Raw genomic sequence first — 20243 nt, 5'->3', positions numbered from 1 at the left:
GCTTTAAGATATCTAAATACAGGCCCATTAGCATGAGCTGTATGGGCAAAAACACCACTCAGTAATGATGCAAAAGAGACAGAATGGAGGCTCACAAACAACTCTTTTAAAAGGTCTTTAACATGAGACATCACAGGGAAATGGTGATTTTTAACATCAACAAACAAAATAAAAACCTCCTCTCATTGTTACATTTCATTAGAACAAAGTAAAATAAATGACCCATAAAACATCTTTTTCAGGCTGATAAGTGGTACACAGAACTGATCAACATACGGAAATCATGACTTTCCATTCATTGTTTCAAATGTTTAGCTGAAAAACAATTGGGGAAAAAGAAACAACAATACATATTATGCATGCAGATGCAATGGAAGAAAAATTTACCTTTCGACATCTTTTGTGTAAGGACGATGATACTGAGAACTCACAAGTTTCAAATCATCTCCAGGAACTAAAAGGGGTGAATGGATGGAAACAAAACAACCCGTAACGATGGCCTGGGTGATGGTGGTAACAAGAGTTGGGATTTAAAGTGAGAAATACATGTCTCTGTCTAAGCCTTCTTCAGAACAATGGTGACACAAGATGAAAAACCTATCTGATATAAGATGACAACAATCAACTGAAGAAATCGGTTTTCTTAACCACTTAACACTTGACATCCCTAGTATTATAAATAATTAAATTCATCCAAAAGATTAAATAAGAGGTTTTCTGAGTGATCATCATCTGAACCAGCCAGACGACACGTGCAAATAAACACAAGAATGAATCTGCTATTCCTTATGTCCCTGAAAATCCTCATATCTCAAATGATAAGGTTTCTGTGAATGATGCATCATGTGAGAAAGATAATACTGTGTTATCTGTTAGCAATGCATAGGTAGGGTAGGACACTTGAATTTATCCTCTTTAATAGAGATTTGTTCTCTTCTGACATTTTAGACTTTTTTGGGATATGTGGATTTTCTAGGGCGCGTTTCATGAAACCACTACAACAGCAAATGAAAGGAAAAATAATCAACGGGACACCAAACGTTGCAAATGTTGAAATAACACAAAAGCACAGATGTCTCACAAGGCAAAAAGTGAGATTAAGCTGTAAAATGAGCTCAGTTAAGACTAAAACTTGATTTACAATGAGTATAAATAACAGTTAAAGCACTGGTGCAAGAATAAAGGCTTGTTTTTTTTGCCTTTTTTCAGGACAGATTTTTTTTTCCTTTCATAAGGAAATCAGTCCCCTCAGAGAAAGTGTCCTTCCCCTTTCAAACCAGGATTAAAATTTCAACCGATGTAAACACATTGGACACAATTAACAAAAATGGCAAATGTTACCTAGATGATTATCAAGGAAGACCAAGAGCTAACAAAAATCATTCTTAGCTGCTTAACTATTTTGGAGAAATCAGATAGAAAACATTGACAATCACAGACAGAGGATGATGTCCAGAATCCCTAAAAACAGCACACACACAGGCAGGTAGTGCTTCAAATGATCCCATCAACATCAAGGCCAGTACTGATTGCGTACACTGAGTAATTGTCTTCAACATTATTCATAAATTTCTCATTAATTAAATATCCCATACCTACACCCGCTTAAGTGGTCTGTGCAAACATTTGCTGGATATGGATATTTTGTTTCTGATGCCAAGCCTGTGTTTAGGACCAACAAAATAATGCCTGTAGAAATATTGCAATATCTTTAAAAAAAACTGTACCAGTCTTATGTGCAACATGATAAACATTCTTTTGATAATATATACAGAGATGCACTGTCTCCTGTACATGTTGCATATGCTACACAAAGCTAGCTTTAGCTCAGTGAAACCCATAAATGGATAGTTTAGACATTTCGCCTCTAGCTGCAGCCATGTCAGCTGACTGCAGACGTATTGTTGGTAGTTATACAGAAGAGAGCAGCAACAGGACACTCATGTCAAATGTGTGCAGGGGGGAAAGCACCTATAGAACATTGCTGTAAAGCTGATAAAGAGCTCTTCAGCAACTGCTCATTTCAAATTCAATGCGTAAGTAAAGATTTCGGTTGTGATACGCAGTTAAATTTATGTTATTTTCCCCCATAAAACATATTTGATGTGACCGTTTTCTATTGGCAGCTCAGTTACTACAGTATAAATACCAAAATAACCCTTTCAATGTCTTCTGATGATATACAGATGCCCTAAAGTTTACCATTAAACTCCAAACATTCATTAAAAAGTTTAAGACATGGTTAAGACATTATGATTTCATTCCAAGACCACATAATGGTTTAATCATTTTAAAATTTCTTTTGTTATTTAAAAAAGTTGACAATAAAAGCAACACCAGTGGTTGCAGCAGTTTGTAAAATTCCCACTAGGCCTCTTTCCATTTGTGCAGTGTATGGACAGAGCATCTATGTACTCCCTAGTTAACAAACTATACATTATATGTATATTTTCTTATATTTCCACATGCTGCAGCTGTTCTTACTTTGTTCTTATACCTAACAGAGGGAGTGTATTCTTGGAGGCCAGTGTGGGTCAGTGAGTTAGTATCCGGTCATGGTTGACTGACCTGTGAAACTTAGATCGCAGCTCTTAACTGGCTCAATGTGACACTTTGGTCACAATAGAAATTTCTAAACCTAGCTGAGATTTTATAACTTATTAAATCAGGTCCAGCTCAAGAGCAGTGCAGGTCAGTTCTTCGTCTTCTGTTATAGTAAATGGACAAAGCTCCATTTTACAGTCTGCTTCTCTCTCTGCACTGCTTTTCCCTTAACAGATTAGTGTTATAAAGAGACATCAGACCTACGACTTTAAGTGAACCCTGGAATTGTTTTCAAAGAGCATTAAAAATGGAGTAGAGCAGGCTTCCAGATCCCAACTGTCCTTCATTCCTGGCATCATTACCTTTAGAAAACATTGCCGCAGGAAGTAGCAGGAACCTATAGTGATGAACACAAAGACAAGAGGTTCCACACTGTTGACATCTCTGCTATGAGCCGGGGGTAAACCAGTGTTGGATCTGAGCTATCCCACGCTGTATCTGCCCAATGTACAAGTCTGCATTTCTGGAAAAGTCCTGACAGACTGAGGACTGGGCATCACCTAAAGCGCAGTAAAGGGCAGTGCCACCCACGCTGATCACTACAGTAACCAGACAAAGCAGGAAGAGAAGCAGGCACGAGTCCCCACCGCCAACATCTACAGAGAAAAGAGATAAGAAGCAAATTAATATGTGCTCAGGAAATTGCTAGAATTTATTAATTATTTTGAACAATGTCAGGCAGTGTAGGTTGACCCTTCCAGGTTTACAAATTATTCCACTTATAGTGAAGCAATTTGGTAATGTCATATTTATGAAGAGATACAGATCTCCAACTGGAGGCAACAACCATACAAACATACCATGCTCATAACTGTCATCAGGAACTTTGAAACGGACGCGTCTTTTGGCAGTAAGTTTCTCAGGTCGGGGCTCTAAACTGGCAGACACACTCTCTCTGTCCACACAAACGCTTCGCTTCTTTAATATGGACACCAGGCCAGAAGCAGGAGAAATCTGAGGAAAAAAAATAAAGAAATGTTACCACAGACTCAGATATCTGCATAAACATTATTTCTGCTTACACCATCAAATCAATTTTAAAATATTGGAAAATAAATAAGGGCTGCACAGTGGTGTAGTGGTTAGCACTTTCGCCTTGCAGCAAGAAGATCCCTGGTTCGCGTCCCGGCTTTCCCGGGATCTTTCTGCATGGAGTTTGCATGTTCTCCCTGTGCATGCGTGGGTTTTCTCCGGGTATTCCGGCTTCCTCCCACAGTCCAAAAATATGCTGAGGTTAACTGATTATTCTAAATTGCCCGTAGGTGTGAATGTGTGAGTGCTTGTTTGTCTTTGTATGTAGCCCTGTGACAGACTGGTGACCTGTCCAGGGTGTCCCCTGCCTTCGCCCTAGTCAGCTGGGATAGGCTCCAGCACCCCCCGCGACCCTAGTGAGGATTAAGCGGTGTATAGATAATGGATGGATGGATGGAAAATAAATAAATAATGGAATCCGAATATTCGGATCTCAAGGTAAATATTCGGATACCGTCACGACCAAACATTCGGATATTTAGGTCCAGATGAAAAAGTTTCTTAATTATCACCATTCCTAGGTGCAGACCAATCAATAGAAGTTTAAACATCTCTGAAGAGCATCCAAAGGTCCTCTGGCTGTGCTCAAAGTCTGAGAGCCATTTGAAAATTGCAGTCAAAAAGTTGCACAGTGTCGGGCAAAACCAAAAAAGTTGAGCAACACTTCTAACACTGAGACAGTAGTAATGGGAAGATGCAGTTCAATGTTGTTTTTGAGTAATACAGCCTATGTATCACCTTGTAATGAATTAGTCTGTACCGAACGTAAACAGAAAAGCAATGAACCCATGACGGTGCCTCTTCCTAGAACTCTGCTGAGACTTCTGAATCTAAATCGCTGGCTTCTCGAATGAAGACTGAAGAGACAGGACTGGTAATGCAATTCATAAATTTTGGTACTAAGTGTTTGCAATCTGGAGCAGATAGCAGTTTTACATAAAACAGACAGGTGGTCAGGACATCAAATCCAATTTTACCTGCTATTCTTCACCACTTTGACAGCCTTTTTTTGGGAACAAATTATTTTGGAGTTGCGTTTCTTTATGCATGTCCACCAGGTGGCAGCACACCACAATGCACTGTACTGAACTTTGTACCACTCTATCAATACTTCATCCAACTATTAACTGTTAGGCAGTACCAGGTACCGCTACTCTATGTCAGGAGTCATGGAAATTATATCGTGAACAACAGCAGGTGCCACACATAAGTGCTTGAAATACAGATTACGATGGTAAATGTACTTTGGCCAAGTGGTGGTAGACACATCCAGCAATACTTTTGGTTATCACTGCAGCATGTAATGATAATGAAGTCATTCAAAAGGGTGGGATTTACAGTCACACCTCTTACTATGTTGAGCTGAAGCACATATGTAAAAACGATCAACTGACTTGTCATAGATAATTATTAACTTTCATGTTTACATATAAGCACTACAGATGCAGTGTTCTCAGTTTGAATTTCGTAAGTAAATTGTTTCTATTAACGAGCGTTGGACCAATAAGACAATGTCTTCAAACAAATACAAAAAAACCTAAGAAAACGCCCTTTGAGTTAAGACATATTTAAGTTCTGCTAAGAGGAGTCATTGCTGAGATCCAAAACAAAAAGCAAAATTACCTTTTAATTCCAACTACCACAGTTACTGTGCCTACACCACATCTCCCAGGCTAGCTCTACATCATGTATTGTCTCATTATAGAAGAGTTAAATGTCAAATTGGCTTTTATATCCACAAAACAAAATCCATCCTGGGTATCACAGTAATGGTTAGGTAATGTCATTAGGGCTGCTTCAGCACAGCAACTTGCTCTCCATTATAGAGCACCTAGATGGGTAGATACAGACAGAGAACTTAAAATAGTTATCAAACTGTCAATTGTAAGCTAGAATTTTAAATGTAAACATGTTTAGAGTTTACAGGTGTGGCATTTTTTTCTTTTTTACGAGAATATGTTAGGCTCTGAATGCAGACCAGCGTTCATACAAATGTCTGAACAAACATGGATAAATATCCAACAAATTAAATCAACATTACACAATTAATCATAAACAAGAAAAGTCTGGCAAGGTTATTCTCTATACTGAGAAAGGTATCACAGAATACATACCTCCTCTACAGTGATGAGTTTTGCCATGTCGTCCAAAGAAGGAGCTTCTCTAATGATGTCAGCCTGGCTTACTTCATACTCCTCCTCCTCCTCTTCCTCCTCCTCCTCCTCTTCTTCCTCCTCCACATGTTCTTCCTGCTGCTTCATATGAGTCTCTTGAGGAAGGTGTGTCTCCTGGTGCAGGCAGGTTTTAGTGTTCTCCTGCAGCGATAATGGAATACAGCCATAACTTGCTTATCGACATACAGTTACGGAAACAGTAATCTATTTTGTTCCTCTTCTCTGTAATGGACTGCTGTAACACTGTTCTGACTGCAGCTTTCAAAGCTTGTGCAAAATAACTTTGCTGTTGTTGCTGCTGTTTGTGATTGTTCCCAAGATTTAAAAAAAAAAAAGGACCTAGCCACCATAAGCTATCGAAGCAATGCATATGTTATCAACAGAAGAAAAAAAAAGATGCTAGATACTAGTGAAATAAGTCGAGATGTCAGAAAACAAATCAAACTCAGAACTCAGATAAGGTTGACAGATAGTGACTGTGTCGTATATTTTCTGGTAAAATATCTTCAAAGCTAAAATTAGAGCAACTTATGCAGTCCAAAAATATGATATCTGATACCTGGCTGTCCTCATGTAGCATCTCCGGAGCTGAAGCATCCTGGTGCAGCGGTTGTGCCTCAAACTCTGCTCCACTGACCAGAGTCTCCACTCGGACAGTTGTCTGAGAAAAATGAGAGCCTCTTTCTTTCATCTTCTTGTTCTCCTCTTCTTCCTCACCATCATCTTCCATCTCTAAAGCTTCTACTGCCTCCTCTACATCCGTTTCCTCCTCTTCCTTTTTTGCCTCCTTTTCCTGTGCTGGACCTAAATCTTCTCCCTGCTGCTCTGCAGGGTTGGACTGATCCATTCCTCTAGCTGGAGAGGGGTGCAGTCCATTTTCTAGGACTGAAATGGTGTATCCCACCTCCTTTTCTGCCTCCCCTCCCTCTCTGTCGTTGCCTTGTTTGTCAGTCAGCTGGGATCCATGGAAACTGTCTGGGTCTTCCCTGGCCTTTTCTGAGATCTCAGGGGAACTGAGTCTATCAGGCAAATTAACAGAGGGTATGACTGGACAAGAGGGGTCGTCGGCTCTTTGCTCCATCCCTCCTTCAACCTGATGAGCTGGACAAAGGAGCACAAAAAAAGAATATACTAATCTGATTTTCCATTGCCAGAAACTTGTGTATGTACAGTAGCTTATTAACATATTAAGTACCAACCAGAAAAAAAAACACCACTCTCCTGCATATAAATATATTTTGAAAGTGCTCTTATTTTCAACATTGTATAACAAGCTTCTTAATTGTGCCAATGCAAAGAGCAAACCATAGAAATCCACTAAAGTAAAACCCCAATAATTACCGTAAAGACGTGAAGTTACCATTAAAGTTAATTTTGATGTTACCTTTGTAAATATGTAGAAACATATAAAAGCAGTTACAGTGCTATTATTTTTACAAAACATATTTTTTTCTGTCTTTTAGTGAGACTGCTGATTGCATTGCTTCTACATTAGGACTGGAAAGTACCAGCAGTGTGCAGTTGGTTAATTAAACAGGTTTTCGTGATCTGATAAAGTCCTTATCCTTGCAGTCCATCACATTGCTAAGTGTGTAGGCATGGGCATATTTTTGCAAGTAAAACTACTCACTCACTTTGACCAACTGCTCTCTTTAATAGTATGATATACCAAAACCACTGACGGGATGTATTTCACACCTTCCACCTCTGGTCTGATCAGATAAACAGAAGACTGCACCTTTTGAAACACACACGCAAACTATGGAAAGCACCTACAATCAATTTGCAATAAACTTTGTCCTACTGTCTTATCAAAAAACATTTCACCTCGATAGATTAAAATCTGAGTCAAACAGCTTTCAGCAACATACCAGTAGTTCTGTGTGCCTTCGTCAAAATACTACAAACAGCACACAAATTATAGAATGACCACCTTGTTCACACTCACCTGAGGTGCATGAGGGCAATGCGCCACCTTCTTCAAATTTAGGTCTCAAAAAGTCCAGAGATCCAGACTGTACACACAAATAAATACACAAATAATTGTCTGAAGTGCTATACCACCCCATTTACATGTGCAATATGGTTGAATAATGTGCAAGTTAAACATTACTATAGAACATGAAGAAGGGTAATTCAGTGAACATCAGGAATACCCAAACTTGATATTTTACATGTAACATAAACACACGATGAGTGATTAACAACCTTAACACAGTGTTTCTCCTTTATCTAACATGTATACACATTCTCTCTGTCATAGACATGCTCCAAAAGTGACAAATGTCTTACCTCAGCATCTCTAATCCTTGGTCTACAAACAGAAGAAAGACAGAAAGACAGACAGAGTGAGAAGGTGAGAGTGCTGAAGGTCTGGTCTTGGTTTTAGTAAATGAAGACGCAAAAGATGTTTGACCCTTCTCTACTCTCCCAATCTAATATTAGCCTGAACACATTTCCCTGGCTATTACAAGTAGTGTGTGAGTGAGTCTGTGTGTGTGTGTGTGTGTGTGTGTGTGTGTGTGTGTGTGTGTGTGTGTGTGTGTGTGTGTGTGTGTGTGTGTGTGTGTGTGTGTGTGTGTGTGTGTGTGTGTGTGTGTGTGTGTGTGAGTTAAGCAAAGTGAAACCCTAGGAGTGTGATGGCTCAAATGTCTGAAAGTGCAGCAGCAGAAACAGCCAAGAGCCATATGTTTAAACTATCACTGCAGTGTTCATCACAATCCCAGATATATAAGCTCACGGTCTCACACGCACGCATATCAACTGACTGAGTTTGCAGAATGTTCAGGTGTGTATGATGCAAAAAGCTGTGCGTCCGGCAGGTATAACATACTGAGGACTTCCTATTAAATATTAAAAAATGCAAAGATGGACTTCACCTGACTAATTAGCAACCCTTGAATGAGCATACCCCACAACATGACACATTTCACACATCCTTTACCAAACAACATGCGCATGCACATGTACATGCACGCACACACACAAAATGTATATACAGCTATAAAATTTTGATTTTAAAATGTTTTCTTTCCACTTTTGCAAAGTGCTTGCCCAAAGGGTCCAAGTTAATCTTGGGATTTCTTGGGTTTCGGTCAATAATTCTATAAAGCCCTCATCTTCCTGTTTTTTAGGCACAAGAGTCACACACACACGCAAACTGACCGACTGTGCGTCTGGCAGATGTGTTTCAGAGCGTCCAGATGTTGGGTTGCCAGGTCAGAAGACGACCCTCTACACTGACTCTCTATGATTGGAAGACAAAGAGATACAGTTAGGGAGAAGCATGGTTCTACCTGTGAGAAAGCCTGTAAGAGCTGAAGTCCTCTAAAAGAAATACAAATGCAGTCCATAATCCTAAATGGTAAGTGATGGCATTTGCATGATACGATCACCAAAACTACATTAAACATATTTTATTACGTTTCAGTAGATGACCAGTGTGGCTACAGACTCTGTGTCTCCTCTCAGAGACTGCAGTTATACTGTAGAGTCATTTTATGCTTGACAGTAGCACGTGGGCACTTGACAAAGGTAATATCAGTGAAATAGCAGTCTCTAAGCCTCTGTGTGTGCATCTAAATAATTATGTATACTGCGTTGTCACAGTTTATTCCCTGTTGGGTAAGAGTTCAAAAAGAAAAAAAAATACTATAAATGTTTGTCATCTCTGTATAACAAATGTTAAAGCATTTAGTTGCATTGTCCAAAAAAAATGTGTGTATGTTCTGTTTTACCCCACTGCTCTTGAAGTGCATTCAGGTTGTCCAATACTCTCTGGTGATAATCTCTCTCTAGTTGGACGCACCATAGTGCTCTCTGGTCTGAACACCAACGGGTTAAGAAATGCATAAATGAATACACACAAACAATACACTGTTTGCTTTACAAATTTATAAACAGTATCAACTCTAATATTCTCTCGGCTTTCTGTTCACAAACCATCACAGCTGACAGAGGTAGAGGGAAGAAAAATAGTGAGACTGAAAAAAATCAAAGAGAGAGACAGAGCGAGTGGAGGAGAGTAAAGGCCAAAAGAGATAGAGGGGGGATAGCGCTCCAGGATGCAGTCTCATGTTTATGGATATGAGCAGCCAAAACACAATCCTTCTTTGAAATGGCTCAATGCTTTCTCTCTCTCTCGCTCTCAAACTAACCCTCTATACATGCATGACGTAGCTAAGCTAGCTTTCCCTCCTCTTTGACTTTCAATTCTTCCCTCCCACTGCCTCTATCCTCTGATTAAATCTCAAGCTTACTCTCCTGCCTTTCTGCTTCTCTTTCACGCACCCTCGTCTCTTCCTCCTACTCTGTTTCATGCTTTATCTTCATTGAGCATAAGTGTTTGAGTGCATTTGTATTTGAGTGTTTCTACCTGTGAATGTGTCTGTAAAATATCAACAATGTCTACGCATATGTGACAAACAGAATCTACATTTCTATTTAAAAATAGATATCGATGGTCCCCACAATACTTTAAATTAATCAAATAAATTACCTCATCAATATGACTTTTAATTAGCATTATTTTAGCATTTACTCATAAATTACCTTTAAATCCTATCATCATATTTTGATCTGACAAGTTTATTATTTTGGCAACACACTGGAGGGTTCCTTCCTGTCATGTCATCAAAGCAGATTGGAGTTTTAATCTGAGTGCCAGTCTTCCTGTCTGTCTTCCCGTCTGTCTCTCTACCTTGTGAGCCTCTGGGCATTCTGTAAAAGTCAGTGCAGATACTACTACAGCGTTTTTCTCTTCGTTTCACACTCTGTACGTACCCTTCTACGTGTTCAGATTATCTATTCTTTGCTTATTTTTCTCTTACTGTTAAGTATTTTCTCTTCTATTTTCACTAATTCTCTGTCTGTTCTACCTCTTGCTCTCTAAAATTATAAAGTGAGGCATTAAAGCCTCTGCTGTAACTTTCATGTACTGTACATGTATCATAAAAAATAAAGACAAACAGCGGATAACCAAAGAAAAGAAACAAGCAGGTGAGCAGCAGACAGGAGATATGTACATGACACAATTCATACAATTAAAATAAAAGCCGTTCCCCACCACAAAGACACACACACAAACACACTAAAAGGGTCTCAAGGATACAGTCTTCATGAAGGACAAAGGCCTCAGCAATCTGCAGAAATAGAGACAGATTACAAGTTTTAATAAAGTGCATGTGTGCTTTTATCTCATCAATCGTCACCAAAGCCATCAAGGAAACTGGCTCAATAGAGATTTAAAACCAGACTGAAACTAATCCTAATGTAGAGTGCTTCAACAGCATGACACGAGACCTATCAAAAACGTTTAAAAAAAAAAAACAAGAAAAGAAGTAAAAAGTTCCCCAGTATTGAACATAGCAAAACACAGAGCTGAAACTGAGTAACTGTACTGCTGCACTAACTTGTGTAATCATTTACCATGACATGGAAAAACACAGTCTGATCTCAGAGACATAATGCAGCAGGTAAGCTGTAAAGTCAATTGCATTTAGGAAAAACAGAGTGAAAATGAGAGTGAGAGTGAGCGAGCTAATAGAAGGAAAAATGAGAGACCATGGTAGGCACTCTACCTCTTTTCAGCAAGTGTCGCTTTCATGTTGTTCAGCTGATCACAGAACAAGAGAAGTGTGTGTGTCAGAGAGAGAGAGAGAAAGAGAGAGAAGGAGGAGGAGGAGGAAAGGAGGGCACAAAAGGTTCTCGCATTTCTAATGAAGTGAGGGGTGGCGACAACTCAATGGCTTTTCTAGGTAACTTTACAGACATGGTTTAGAGACCAAAGACTTTATAGTGAAAAAATAACTAATAACAACTTTGGTTAATCATCAGTTACACCATCACATACAACAAAAACAAAGCCTAATTTCCTTTTGTTTTTCCAAGATTATAATACAAATCTCAGTGGTGAAATACCTAAGACATATGCATATACAAAAATTGAAAAATGGCGTTTTCTCTGTTTTATGATTTTCGACACAGTCCGCTATTTTGTGACCAAGCAAATACTAAATTTTCCCTCTCCAGTCAGAAATTAATTCTTTTCCAAAAATAGAAGCTCTTACAATCAATTCCACTTTCTTTACTTCAGTATTATTTTAGTAATACTGACCTCTAGGTGAGGCAGGCCTTTAATGGGGGTCCAAAAGGATCAAGTAATGGTGAGCTTCAATTTACTTTTTTCAACAAAAATACTTTTCCTCTTCCTCTTCTGTGCTTTATTTCAGCCATTTACATTAGAGCTGCAATGATCTATTGGTTATCAACTATTAAATTAATCATTAACTATTTGAATAATCAAATAATCAGTTGAATATATTTTAAGAACAAAAACTTCTATGATTACAGCTCCTTGAATGTTGATGTCTTTCTCCTCCTGTATGATGATAAACTGAATATGTTTGGTTTTGGGACAAAACAAGAAATTTGAGGACATCATCTTGGGCTTTGGAAAACTCTGATCATTTTTTTTTTTTTTTTAACCATTTTCTGGTATTTTATGCACCAAACAACTAATCCATTAATCAAGAAAATAATGGCAATGAAAACAAACCTTAGTTGTAGTCCTAGCCTACATAACAACTTAGGTTTGTCACATCCCACTGTAAACATAACAGAAATATGAATGTATCAGAAAATGAAAACTACATTTTTCTTTGAAGCTCATTGTTTGGAAACAATAGAAAAACCTCCCAATATCTATCAGTCAGTTAATAGCAGTGGTCAGATAACTGTCCATATCAACCATCAACACAGAAAGCAAAAACACTGCCAAACGGGAAAACAAAACAAAACAGATTTTGACTCGTGAGTAACCACAACACACCATAACTATGTTGTCATTAGCTAAAGTATTTGAGTACAATGTAAAATGTCATGTGTTAGAAATTGTTCCTGATGCTCGCAGTTTTGCTCTCTCTCTTCTTCACTCACATACACACCTGTTTGCCTGAAGTAAGCATCAGTCAGGTGTGCTTGGTGAAGGGATTTATAAATCAAACTGACAGAAATATTCACACACCCCAAAACATACATGTTCTTTCATGCAAGTTTGTGTGTGAAAGAGGAACGAGCAAAGAAACACTGAGGGTGTATGTTTCTATGTAGTGTGCATGAACCTTGGTGCGTACTTGTGTGCATGCCTGTGTTTGTGTGCAGAGACACTGAAGACACCCATGCCTTAGGGTACAAAGTGCCATTCTGATTATGAGTTTGTGTGGATACCCGTGATTTAATAAGTAGAGTGAGAGCAAGAGCTAAAGAGACTAGAATGACAGAAACACAGCAAGAAAATCTTTCAAGATAACAGTTAAGAGAACAGTGTCTGTTTAAAAAAAATGACAAACAGTGGTGAGACACAAATCGCATTATTTGACAAAGGGCAGATATATGACAGGCATGTTACCTGGTGAAGGTAATGTGGAAGGCGGCCGTCATCTCCTTTTTGTGCCAACTGTTCCAGAGACTCTAGGAGAGCTTGACTTGGAATAGGCCCTGTGGCACAGGTGGAGACTGAGAAACAAGTGGTCACTGGACGGGAGGTAATGTGTTCCAAATCTGGAGATATAGGTCCTGTGGTGGAAGCAGATTCTGTCCCGGTAGTTGTAGGCCCTGTGGTGAACGTAGGGGTCTCTGTTGTTGCAGTTAATGCAAATGTCTCTGCATATGAACTGGCAGCCCCTTTGGTACATCTGGGCCCACCGCTGAAGACGGGCTCTGAGGATGAGGTAAGTTGTTCTGTAGTGGAGTTTGTATTTTTTGCTATCCTGTCAGTAGCTTCTGTAACACATGTAGGCCCAGCTGGGCTGGTAGGCCATGTGCCTGAGGTTAAAGTTTGTGAAGTAGAATCTATAGGCCCCGTGGTGAAGGAAGGTTCATGTGTGCAGGTAACAGACCCTGTGGTGGAGGCACCTGATCCAGTGCTGGAGATACGAACGTCCACTTCAGCATCACTCTGGCTCAGTTTCACTGAGCTGACGGGATACACAGTCTCTGCACTGAGCACTGGAATGACAGGGGATGTGGGCTCTGGACTCGTCCCAGGGCTGAAAGGATATGGAGTCTCCAACAGACTGCCTATGGAGGGAAGAAAGACATTAGCAAACAGAAAGAGAGATGAAGGAAAAAAACACACACAACGATTATGGCACCTCAAACGTGCCAATGTATAATTAAATCAAATCCCAAGAAGCAAATTCATTGTGAGCACATAATCACACACCCACAGTCACATTTCCGTTACTTCGGAGGACATTCATTTCCTGGTGACTTAAACCTAACCATAACCACAATTTACAAAGTGCTAACCCTTACTTAATCCTAACTTTAATCTTTACCATACTATTTCATGATTTTCATTACTGGGACTGGCAAGTCCTGACAATGTGACTGTAAGGAGACACAGACACACAAACTTGGCTGTTAAATATTAGTTCTTCCAGATTAGCCTCAGCACATGAAGAAAAAAGATTTGTCAGTTATGTTCAGGTCAATACTAATTGCAAGCAGGCCTGAAGGCACAGACCTACTAAACATACTAATGCAAATATAGGAGTGGTATTTGTCATTATTTTTTACAGTTTTACAGTTACAATGCTTATCAACACAGCAGCTGTTTGTGTGAGTATATCTGTGTCTGGAAATGTAGAAATTAACTTGTGAGCTCTAAACTGGTTTTATTTAGTTTTAGCACTGACAATGTGACATATTACCAAGTCTGGATAGTGCTAGACCCTTTGGACATTCTCACATTTTTTATGCCTCCAGATATTTGATTTACATCGTACCTTTTTTTGTGGCTATCCAGTCTTTCTCTAAATGTTTTCCACTACTGAACTTCCTTTTCTCCTTTTCACTCTATATGCAGCTGCCCTCCATTTGATCGTCACGTTTCCCTCTCTCAATTCCGTCTTTCAGTCATATGATCAGAATGACATCATTGCCCCCCTCACTCTGACCCCAATCCAATATGGTGACCACTTAGAAGACACTGAAGGCACTACAGCAGTGAGTGAGACAGACCCTGTGAGACAGTGTTGCCCTTCAGAACTGATGTTTCCTGAATTAAAACAATGATGCAGTGAAAACTAATCAAGAGTCTATCTCCAGACACAGTTCCCACATCAGCTGAGTCAATAGTTGTAAACGAGGGTACTTATAGTTTCGAGGCAGGTAAACTGCAAAAGGTAGCATTTACACACTACCTAGGCAAATCAGAAAAAAATAAAATGAGATTAAATGTATGCACTATTTTGTTAACTATTTTTTGCCTCAGAATGTGTTGCAAATTGTGTAAACTTCATTCATCTAATTTGTATATGTCAGATTGTATACTGGAATTTTACATTTACCCACTTCATGTATAAATAAAACAAAAAAGTGTTTTTCTAATGAGTGTCAACAAACGGTAATTTTGTACAGTGGTTCCTAAATAGGAGGATGTAAACAAAGCAACGGTGTGTATATTTCACCCTCCGGTAATATTTTAAGCTCCGCTCATCAACAGCTCACTGTTTTGGTTTACTCATCTGAAATCTTACATTCCCATGTGGACAAATATATGACTCCAAATGAATGCTAATGCTGCTCTGTGTCAGCTGGATGGGTGAATAAGCAACTTTGCCAAAACATCCACCATATCAGCCCAATATGCTCAGCTGCCTGTGTATTAGGGACACTGTGTGTATTTTGTTGTGGTGTTCTACTGCCCCACATGGCTAAAGAAAGTATTATGTGCGGCACAGATTTGTAACAGTACTAGTTGTGATAGAGTATCATCTTGCATGTACAAAAATCCTTGTGTTCCCTACCAGTTTCTGAATATGAGGAATCGGTCATGGGAGTGTCTGGAGACTGGCAGCGAACTAGACAACTTGACTCTGATTCTTCCTCCATCACTTCATCAATGTCTTCTTCCTCATCCTCCGCTCTGCTTCTTCCTGCATATCCCTCCTTTCCCTGTTCCTCCTCCTCTTCCTTCCCATTGTTGTTGAGAGAGCTTTTTTGAATGATTCCACACCTTCCTCCTTCCTCATTTTGTGAAGAAGGGAGACTTTGAGTCTGTGTGAACGTGTTTGTCTCGTTGAGGTTTCGAGTTTGGGCAGTGAGAGCTTCAGGACTGGGAAGGTTATCACAGAGGTCAACCCCACCTCCGTGAACCTGTGACATTACACTGCCCTCCCTCTCAAACTGACCTGAAGATGAAAGACAAAACAAATAATCAGCTGAAATCACTACTATATCAATAAAGTAGGAAATCCAAGGAACAATGAAACACTGTACAGTATGAGCGTCCTTCAGGGGACCTTGACTCTATACTACAGGTCTGACTGTCAGTTGCAGCTTGAGACAACAGCAACCACAGAATAAAAAAACAACCTTCCTCGTTATCAGTTGCTTGTATTTTCACTGTAAATCACATCAAAATTGTATTTTTATTGTGGTTTCACAGTTTCCGTACTTGTTCAGCTTATAGCTTGTTATACGTAAAGGAGATTTAAACATTTACCGCCATGATCCATTGGGCTCCACCTTAACAACGGTCGACCTTTCAGCTTGAGGGTCACTGCCACCTGTTAGACAAGCCCTTCGTCGAACTTGCAGAGATAAGGAGGATGAGACAGAAAACAGGCAGACGTGAATGACAAAGTATGAGAAACACTGGCATCGTAAAACTCCACTCTCAACAGTGAGAGTGAGAAAGGGAGGAACACAAAACAAGTTTAGCATCATTCCCAAGTTGTCAAACCAACCCTTGGGCTGAAAGAGATTTTTTATTTTTTTTTAAACTGCAGAGGACGCAACACACCTCCCACCACCTTGTGGTGCAAAGGAATACTATAGTACACACAAATGTATTCATTTACATGCAGATTACAAGGCACTAGGAGGATTTTGTAACAGTTTTACAAACTGTTAAGATCCAAACCTGACAATGTGTACTACCAAAAAAAAACTACAAAAGAAGCAACTGTAAACTGTGTGTAAGTCCCAAACCTGTAAGACAACCCTGTACAGTTGGGATTAAGGTGATTAAATTTGTTGATACATGTGTAATTCACTGTCTACAGTAAAACAGAGCCTGTAACTTATCTGTAAATTATACAAGTCAACATCAATATAACCAGAAGAATGAAGCTTAAATGACATTTTAAAAAGGAAACTTTAAAATTTAAAATGTCACAATCTGCCGACTTTTTTTTCCAGTCAATAAGGACTGTTTCTGCAAAACTACAATCACAAATGAGACACTGAGCCCAAACGAGAAAATAATGGAGAGCATGACACGAAGATATTTACAAGTTGGCTCTGGTGATGTAAATGTAGTGTTAAAAGATTTATGACGTGAGGTGAAGTTGTAGTGACAATTTGCAATGTGACCCCAGAGTAGAAAAGAAAAAGGTCACATTTCACAGAGATGCAGCAAATTGCATGTTTTCCATCCCATTAACATCTATAAGGCAAACAAAACAGTAAAAAATCGAGAAAAAAAAACAAAACTCATATTGGAAATACCACTACAAAAGGCCTCAAAAACACTTTACTGACAGAATACTATGAGCTTCCCAAACAAAATATTTATTGCAAGGCTGCTCTGGACAAGTGTGTACTGGCAAACAAACTGGCAAAGCAGTGGACAGTTTAAATCAGCACTGTGCAAGAGCAGACTTTTTACTGCCTTACTTATGTTCACTGTTGGCTCAGTAACACTAAGACAAATGCAAAAACGCCTGTTATGTTCCTGTCAGCTTGTTTATCATGCTAAGAATGCAAATAACTGCTAACTACAAATGAGACAGAGGCCAGAGCTTGCAAAAGCCCACTAATGCCTTAACCTCTCTGTTTGGCATGTGTTCCACTTGCAAGTTCCTTCTCCAGGCTTAACCTAGACTAACCAATGTAAACAGACACTTTGCCTTTGTCCGATGGGTGCAGGAGAGATGAACAGAAAATTTGGGAAAAGATAGCAGGATAATCACTTGAAGCAAAAGTCCAGACAGCTGAGAATCAAACTGGGGACTGAGGGAATTTTCATAGAGCAGACACTTTATCATTACCTAATCAATTAAATTACTATCTTATTAAACAAATATGAATGGTTTCCCATAAAGCATTGCACTGCCTTCACCCCAAGGTATTTGCTGCATTATGCATGACCATATCCAACACCAAAATTCACTTACCACACAAAACATCTTTTATTTCTTTCAGTGAAATTCTGATTTTCTATGATGATGAAATCCAAACCATACACAAACACACAAATCCAGGCTAATAAAAGGCTATCTCAGAGGAATAAGGCTGTCCTGGTTTCCTGCAGCACTAATCTAATTGCTCTCCCTGTAACCATGCATTGCTCTGACAGGCCAGACATTTAAAGATGAAAAAGAAAACCATGACAAACATATCACACGCACAACTGTGTCTTTGTGTGTCCATACCATATTCTGAATAAATTCCTAACAGACAATTGTGCATAATATATGTTAACACCTAAGTGTCCAGAGAAACGCCCTGGCAGACGAGTCTATAAACAAAACAGCAATGAGGTTTGCTCTCTCCAAAGACAGATGACAACCTATGAGGAGCTGCAACCACCTTGTCTGTATGTTGCATAAGTGCTATATATTGTCAAGAGACGTCCCTCTGGAAGATCCAGAACAGTCCCAGACCATAACAAACAACTGTGACATTACAGCTTACGCAATAAAAACCTCTAAATTACAGATGACACAGGTGTTACAACGACTGTTAAAGGCGTTTCCTTTGTACGTTTTTTTTTTAATCTACAGTATCCCTTAATGTCCCTCGCCCGCTGAGCCATCTGTCCATACAACCATCCATCCTCTCCTCATTCTATCTGTGCCCTGCACCACAGGGGACCATGAATAATACAAGACAGAAAAGGGGCAAACGGAGAAGGGAATTCAGCCAACGCAGACAAACACAAAGGTGGAAAAAGAAAACAGACCCTGTACTGTGAGAGGCCACTGCAAAGACCTGAGACAGAACAGAGCTACAGACACATAGCTCAAAACAACGTCAATGAACTGACACATGCAGACATACCGTGGGACAGGAAGGCTGCCAGGTTATGTTTGCATGTACACAAAGTAAAAATTTGCTTAAAAAAAATGAAGAAGCTCGCAAATTGGACGTAAAATGTTAACCGTAAGTGCACCCATTAATCAGAGAGGTGGGGCGCTGTTGTTTGGGCTAGCAAGTCTCTTGAGCTAATCTACACAGTGGGGTGCTAGTAGTTCACCTAACCTAGTCCCTAAAGAAAACTTCAATTTAACGTTCTGACCACATATATTTAGCTAATAGGTTAAAACACAGACGAGGGAAAAACATTGACTGAAAACACACATGCATTGACATCACACAGTGGCTGTCACTTCCCCATACTGACATTGCTTTCGTAAAGGTTACCTGGCCAGTAACTGCTAGTTAATATCGTTAGCTAGGCTTGATAACCTGCTAGCTAACTGTAAACTAGCTCGGTTACAACCGTTGCGTTTGAAACACGCTGTTGATTTAACGTTACGCTTATTGACGGGTTTGTACCGTTTCACCAAATTGCTACCAAACGCCCGAGAGAAGCTAACAGATAATGGTCCATGTTAAACCCGCTGAATATCGACACTTCACAACAAGGTGACAAATTTGTTTAGTCTACGGTGCTATTTAGCTAACGTAAGCTAACACTCTACGGTGTCCACATCTGTCCACGGCGCCGCGACAACCTTAGAAATACACACCTAAATTTGCATTACATGTGTGCGCCAGCTTTCATATCGCCTGTCTTTTGTCTCTGCTGCAACACAAAAAGGAGTTAAACGGTACTTACGGCTAAAAACGGGGGCTGAATAGTAAAACTGGAGCATCAGACACCTTGCTGTGGATGTTGTTGTAAGGACTGAAAGCTACCAGCAGCCAGGGGTCGTTGCTGCTGCTGGAGGAGTTAATGGTGGAAGAGGCGCACTGTCGCCATCTTCTGTCTCCCCACTGTCAGTACGTAAGTTTTTAAAAATGCATTTCTTAGCCAGGCACACTTAATACTGAAAACCATTTAATACATCGCCCCTTTATCCGGACTGTTTTTACCATATGAGGTTTACAGTGTTTAAGGTACAACTTATAGAAAATGTTCTAAAAGCTACAGTTTCACTTTGAACTTCTATCCCAGTAAGGCCATACTTAACAATCAAAAAATAATTTTACTGTAAAATATTTCATTCTCTATATTTTCATACACATCTATTATTGCTTAACATGTATTTCATGAAACCAGAAGCTTTCATATGACACAGAGACAAATTTCAAAAGTGGAAATTCTCAAAAAGCATATAAACAATCTAAAAATCACCAGGTTTTCAAAATAATGCAACCAGTCAAGCAAGGCAAAAACACATTTAGTCTGGCTAAAAC

The 20243-nt window shown here is 39.4% G+C and overlaps 1 protein-coding gene across 1 annotated transcript; it reads right to left on the bottom strand.

Moving 5' to 3' along the window:
* Nucleotides 1-84: 84 nt before the first annotated feature.
* Nucleotides 85-20168, bottom strand: cnsta (consortin, connexin sorting protein a). The gene is made up of 13 exons (XM_023294400.3): nucleotides 19663-20168; nucleotides 16321-16408; nucleotides 15623-16006; nucleotides 13219-13889; nucleotides 10921-10951; nucleotides 9548-9634; nucleotides 8976-9057; nucleotides 8103-8124; nucleotides 7759-7825; nucleotides 6370-6911; nucleotides 5751-5951; nucleotides 3405-3558; nucleotides 85-3200 (listed from the first exon to the last, which is right to left on the bottom strand). Exons 2-13 carry the CDS (start codon nucleotides 16331-16333, stop codon nucleotides 2992-2994), a joined length of 2463 nt encoding a protein of 820 aa, XP_023150168.2. The 5' UTR covers nucleotides 16334-16408; nucleotides 19663-20168; the 3' UTR covers nucleotides 85-2991.
* Between the last annotated feature and the right edge of the window lie 75 nt (nucleotides 20169-20243).

The sequence above is a fragment of the Amphiprion ocellaris genome, chromosome 1, assembly GCF_022539595.1.
Source record: "Amphiprion ocellaris isolate individual 3 ecotype Okinawa chromosome 1, ASM2253959v1, whole genome shotgun sequence".
Classification (NCBI taxonomy): Eukaryota; Metazoa; Chordata; class Actinopteri; family Pomacentridae; genus Amphiprion; species Amphiprion ocellaris.
The sequence above is the reverse complement of the archived record's forward strand: the minus strand, read 5'-3'. Positions and strand labels throughout refer to the sequence as shown.